This window comes from Cebus imitator, unplaced genomic scaffold (assembly GCF_001604975.1).
Source record: "Cebus imitator isolate Cc_AM_T3 unplaced genomic scaffold, Cebus_imitator-1.0 Scaffold45, whole genome shotgun sequence".
NCBI classification, from domain to species: Eukaryota; Metazoa; Chordata; class Mammalia; order Primates; family Cebidae; genus Cebus; species Cebus imitator.
Window position 1 is genome coordinate 14,212,492 of NW_016107360.1, and position 6,152 is coordinate 14,218,643.

Genomic DNA, 6,152 nt, shown 5'->3' on the forward strand with positions numbered 1-6,152 from the left:
AGAAATATTCAGCTTTATGTAATGCAAATTTTTTAAAAATCACACACACCGTTCCTTGGCAAGTGAGCATTCATATTAGTGTCTGATAAATGCATTAAGGAGACACATTACCTTAAATCAATTGGAGAACAGAACTTTGATTTCTGCAAAAAGAAAAACTCGCTTTTCTTTAGATTTTCTCAGCTCCTCCACTGCTAGCACCAGACAAGGTCGAAGTTATCTGCAGTTCTGTGGCCTCCCTTGCATTTACATCGCATTCGGGGAAACGCTTTCTGGGCTTTCTAACGCCACAGACACGCTAACTCCACTCGCACAGCTTCCAGGTAACCCACGAAGCCGCGGATTCCAGGCCCGCGCTGTGACGTCACCGGGCTCGCAGGCCGCGGCGCGGTCTCAGGCTCCGGTGATTGGCTGGGGCCCATGACTTCACGGCCCGGGGCGGCCCCGCGCTGGCCAGGGCCCCGGGATGCTCTGGGTTCGTTTAAAAATAAAGGGGGGCGGGAGCGCCCAGGAAAATCCGGGCGCCCGCGGGGGTGCCGGCCGTCCCTCCCGCTGCCCCGCGTCCCGGCCCGGCCGCGCCAGCCCCCAGCGGCCCGCAAGGGGGCGGGGGGAGGCGGGGCGGAGGAGGAGCCGCGGGCGCGGCGCCGCGCTGTCCCCGGCCGCCGCCCGCCCCGCTCCGCACCGCATGTAAACAGTCCCAGCCGGCCCAGCCCGGCCCCGGAGGAGCCCGCTCAGGCTGCGCCGAGCGCCGCGCTGCCCGCCCGGGAGGAGGGCGCCGAGGAGCGGGAGGGCGGGCGGCGGCGGCGGGCGCCCGGCCGCGATGGATTTCCAGCAGCTGGCCGACGTTGCGGAGAAATGGTGCTCCAACACGCCCTTCGAGCTCATCGCCACCGAGGAGACAGAGCGCAGGATGGATTTCTACGCCGACCCCGGCGTCTCCTTCTACGTGCTGTGTCCGGACAACGGCTGCGGCGACAATTTTGTGAGTGTCTGGGGGAGGTATCGCCGGAACGAGCGGGAGTGTGGACGCCGCGGTGCGTCCCTGCGCCCGAGCTCCCGCGCGGTGGGCGGCGGTGGGCGCCGAGTGGGGGGGCGTAACCCGCGCCCAGCGCCCCGCGCCCCACGCCCCACTCGCTCCGCCAGGGAAGCCCCGGGCTGGGCGCAGCGGGCTCCGCGCCCCGGGTGGGGCAGGGTGGGCGGCGGGCTTGGCGCCCGGACAATCCGGAGAGCCGGGTCGGGCTGGAGGTGTGGCGTCCCCCTAAAGACCACCCCTCTCCCCGCTGCTGCGGGCGCTGTTTCGGGAACGCCACCTCGCGGCCCTTGAGCGTGCCTGGCGTGGAGCATCCCTGGGGAGTGGGTGTCCCCAACGTCCGACCAGCCCGGGCTGGGGCGCACGGACCTCCCGCAGGAGCCCATTTCCGGAGCTTCCCACACCCAGGCGTCCCGTCCGGGTTAGGAATCCCGCTCCCCTCCCGTGCCCAGCCCCGGCTCCTCGCATTGCCTCGCCCAGGAGAATCCTGCTCCCCGCCCTCGCGGGTTAGTCCCTGCGCTGCCTGTTTGGACACAAAGCTCTGTCCACACTAGCGATGCCCGGTCTCCTGGACCTCCTTTGCGGAATTACACCCCGGATCTTAATACGCACGCGCGCCTGCGCATACACCCCAACACACTCACACTCACACGCGCACACTCACGCGCACACGCGGGCACGCCTCTCCCCTGCCCCCGCGCTGCCCTCGCCGCCTCTTTGAGCTGCCCTCGAGGTGTATGTGGCCCGGGCGGGGGTTCTCTCCAGCCGAGGCGGCGGCCCTGGCCCTGCCGAAGCGCGTTGACTTTTCCAGATGACAGGGAATCTCCCCAGACCCGGCTCACACTGGGAACTGGAACTGCGGTGTCCAAACCTTCCACTTTGAATCCTGCTCCCACTTGGGATCCCGGCTGTGGCAGTTGAGGAAGGGGTTGCGGAGGGCAGGGAGTCGGGGTAGGAGGGGCGGAGTGGGGCCAGCCCGGCGGTCATGAAGTGTTTGTAAGGACGGAGAATAAATAATGGTCCCCAAATGTAAGATGGAGGCGGCCGTGGTCGCGGGTGACAGTGTGGTCACCAGCCTTGCGGGCGGAGGTGGGGTGGCGCGGGGCGTGGCCTGGTGCAGGCTCCTCAGGTGGAGGAGACAAAGCTGGGCCGTGGTGCCGCCACCGTGCACCCTGACCACCCACGGGAAGTTCACGAAGGAGTTAGGGAGATGGCAAGACCTCCTTTCTTGGTCCTGGAGAGGTGAAAGCTGTGCTTGCCTGGCCAATAAAGCATTCCCTCCGCCCACACACATCCTCTGAGGAGGGCAGGAATCCACCTGGGCATTCCAGAAGTGGCACTCCAGAAGAGGAAGGGCCTTGTGTGACAGCCAGATTTGAGTTCTGGCTCTGTGACTCTGCTCCAGTGCCCACCCTGAGCTCAGTTTCCACATCCAAAAAAAATGAGTATGGTAATGCCAGCACCCAGGCGTTCATATAGGTAATGCACCAAATAGTCCCTGAGACACAGGAAGAGCCCCACATATTTGGGGTTAGAAACCTGGGGTTTCCCAGAATTTAGAGCTTGTCACATTTTTTAAAGAGCCTTGGTTTTCTCACCTGTAAAATGGGGCTAATCAGAATGCCTCCAGAAGAGCCGAGTGAACTATTAATTCCTGTAAGGCCATCATAACTGTAGGTAAAGTGAGTAAGTAAGTCTTCTATGTTATTGGAAGAAGTGGGAGATCATTAAAAAGGGATTCACTCCATTGCAAAAATTTGAGAAAGCCCCTGGGATACAGCGGAAAGGGCACCAGAATCCAGCTGAGGGTAAAATGTTAGGGTTTGGTTAGGGTCCCTTACAGCTTGGGCTTCCTTCTGCCAGCGTCCTTTCTCCCTCTTAACCGTGTAAAACAGGGCAAGAGTGGTTCATGGTTCTGGATTTCACTGGGGAAAGCCCACACAGCCTTCCTGCTGGGACTGCCCTGGCCATACCCAAAGAAATGACTCCAAAGACAGTAAGTGGGCCAGGAAGCCAAAAGGCTGTTCTCTCCATGAATGTGCATATCCAACCATCATTCAGAAGTATTATATTATTTATATCAGGCCTTTCTCTTGAGGCTACCCATGTTTTAAATGTTTTCCCACCTGTGTGAGAAAAATGCTTTAAAGTGTCATCTAAACCGACAATTTAAATAGGATAGAAAGACGGAAGATGGTGGTGGTGGTGGGGGCGGGGACAGATAATTCCTTGGATAGAATGGAACTTTCTCCCAAGGTCTGGAGGCTCTAATGGACAAGATGCCAGCCTTGGGAGTTTTCTTAGCCAGTCCTCTTGAATCTGTCCTAGGCCAGATTTGTGAGCTACTGTTTGCTTCTAGTAAGTGTCCTGCCTCAGTTCTTTTCTTTTTCCCAGGAAAATGTGTTAGGCGTTAGACAAAATGTAAAATGAATGTAATTCCTGTTGAAGGACTAACAAATAAGAATATCTACCTAAGCATTTCTCAGTTTACAAAAGTATTTTCGCATCATTCATTCATTCATTCAACAAACACTTATTGAGGGTTTACTTTGTGCCCCGCGAGTGCTATCTAGAATACAAATAGGGTCTCTGCCTTCATACTTCTGGGGCAATTTTTACCTGTCTAGGAGGCAGTGTGATATGAAGATTAGGCACACAGGCTGTAGGCTCAGACTACTTGGGTTTGCACCTCAGCTCCCCATATTTGTGTGCCTTGGGAAAGTTATTTAACCCTTCTGTGCCTCTGCGCCATACATTTTTTTTTCTTTTTCTTTTCTTTTTTTGAGAGTCTTGCTTTGTTGCCCAGGCTGGAGTGCAGTGGTGCAATATCGGCTCACTGCAACCTCCACCTCCCGGGTTCAAGTAATTCTTGTGCCTCAGCCTCCCCAGTAGCTGGGATTAAAGGCGTCACCACCATGCCCAGCTAATTTTCCTATTTTTAGTAGAGACAGCATTTGGTTATGTTGCCTAGGCTGGTCTCGAACTCCTGGGCTCAAGTGATCTGCCCACGTTGGACTCCCAAAGTGCTGGGATTATAGACATGAGCCTCTGTGCCTGGCCTCTATGCCATACTTTCTGCATCTGTAAAATCAGGATGATAGTATGAGCACCTCCTGAGCAGAGTTGTTTGAGAACAGTGCCTGAAGTAGGGGCAGCTTAGATGCTCTAAGCCACTGTCATTTTTCATATTGCCTCCTAATTTGTCCCCTTGCTTATAACCTCCGCCTCACTCTTACTGCAGTACTGAAGTGGGGGTACTAAATAGATTCACATGACTGCTGGGGGAGACTGACTCTAAGCCAGCCTCTACCCAGCAGTCATTTTGGAGCTATGTAAAATATAATCCAGATCATGTCACCTCTATGTGGGCAACACCCCCCATGGGCACCGAGGAAGGAGAACTGTCCAGACCCCAGGCACAACCAGTGCCTGAAGAATATCTTAGTTTGTAGTGTTATTGCTCAACTGTTTCCTTTATATAATCCTGCAAATGTAATCATATATTAGTTTATAGAATTAGTGCTTCAAGTATAACTTACTTCTGACATATATCTAGTTACTATAGTCATACTGAATACTTATATCTACTTAGTTCTATATAATCTTTCTACATAATCATATAGGTATTGTAGTCGGAGCTGTACGGACACATTTAGTGCTGATGTATATAATCCTTCTATATAACCATATAGTAGTTTTAGTAAGAGGAATGCCTAGAGCGGTCACAGAACAGAAGCAGTACCTGGGAAAGCAGCCAGACCAGGACGAGAACCAAAGATCCAGGCGGTGGCATCCCTCCCTGAAAGGGCATACGCTGTATGGCAGGCTTGGAGCAAGAGCCTCTCCTCCTGATAAAGGAGTTGTAGTACCTTGCATCCAGTTCCTGTGGAAAGTAGGCCTCAGGCCTGAGATCCTGGAAGTAACCGAGGGAGAAGAACCCCTCTGGTGTGACCAGTCACAGTGGCTGTACACCCTGTCAGTCTTTTCTGGTTTCTGTGCTTACTCAAAGAATCCTCCCATAAATATCATAAGAGAAGAGCACAAGTCTGTCAGCTCCTACTGCATTAAGCTTACAGTACCCTTCTATTAGAAATCCTTTGAAGTCTCCAGCCCCCAGATAGGAAGTGTTGCGTATGACACCCGTTGCACACAGCCCACCTCCTTGCCGCGTGACCTAATGGGGTGGACCCCTTTTCTGTACACGACCCTCTACTACTGCACACTGCACGTCCCCCTGCTGTACACGGCCCACCTCTGCCCAGGTGACATAATGGTGTGGTCCCCGCACCTGTGACTCACGTGATTATGTAAGCCCTATTACTAAGCCTATACATGATGACCTCACTCACGACCCTGCCCCCTGCTTGTACGTAATAAATACAGATGCTCTTGGGCTTTTGGGGGCCACCACTGATATCCACTCACAGGTGGTGTGGCCCCCCAAGTCCAGATGCTCTTCATCAGTTCTTCAGTGTCCTGTCTCTTTACTTCTCAGATCCTGCACCTCAACACAGCGTAAGGGACACCCAACGACCCTGTGGTGCCACCATGGCCCTACACCACTATTCCCCACCTCACCTGAACTGACTTCCCATGTTTTATAATAAAACCTAAGCGCTTGCCTTGGCCTCAACCCCCCCTCATGATCTACCTTCCTGCCACACAGACCATTCCGGTCCTCAGATGTGCCAAGCGCATTCCTGCCTCAAGGCCTTGGTGCGTGTGTTCTGTCTGCCTAGACCCCTGGCCCCAGTTCTTTACACAGCTGGCTCCTTGAGGCTCCTGAGGCCCAAGAGAAACCTTCCTGACCACATGTTCTTTCACCTCACCTTCTTCTTCTCATAGCATTTATTAGACTTGGCATTCTCTTTTTGGTTTTCTGCCTCCTTCACTGGACTCTAAGCTTCATGAGAGCAGAGGCCTTGTCTGTGTTATCTGTGTCCTGGCATTTGGAGCAACATCCAAACATGATGGGTGCTTAGTACATATCTGTAAGGATGAATAAATTATAGTCTAGTTTAGAAGACATGTCAAATGTCAAGAATTCGAAGAATAATAATAACAGCCATCACTTATGTTCAGTTTACCATGTAGCAGACGTGGCTCTCGGCATTTGCATACG

The 6,152-nt window shown here is 53.9% G+C and overlaps 1 protein-coding gene across 1 annotated transcript in view; it reads left to right on the plus strand.

Annotated features, from left to right (window-relative positions):
• The first annotated feature begins 504 nt into the window (after positions 1 to 504).
• Positions 505 to 6,152, plus strand: part of MTURN (maturin, neural progenitor differentiation regulator homolog) — a 31,758-nt gene continuing 26,110 nt past the window's right edge. The window contains exon 1 of the mRNA XM_017527094.2: positions 505 to 982. Coding sequence (XP_017382583.1) covers positions 821 to 982 — 162 coding nt within the window. The 5' untranslated portion in view covers positions 505 to 820. The remainder of the gene's footprint in view (positions 983 to 6,152) is intronic.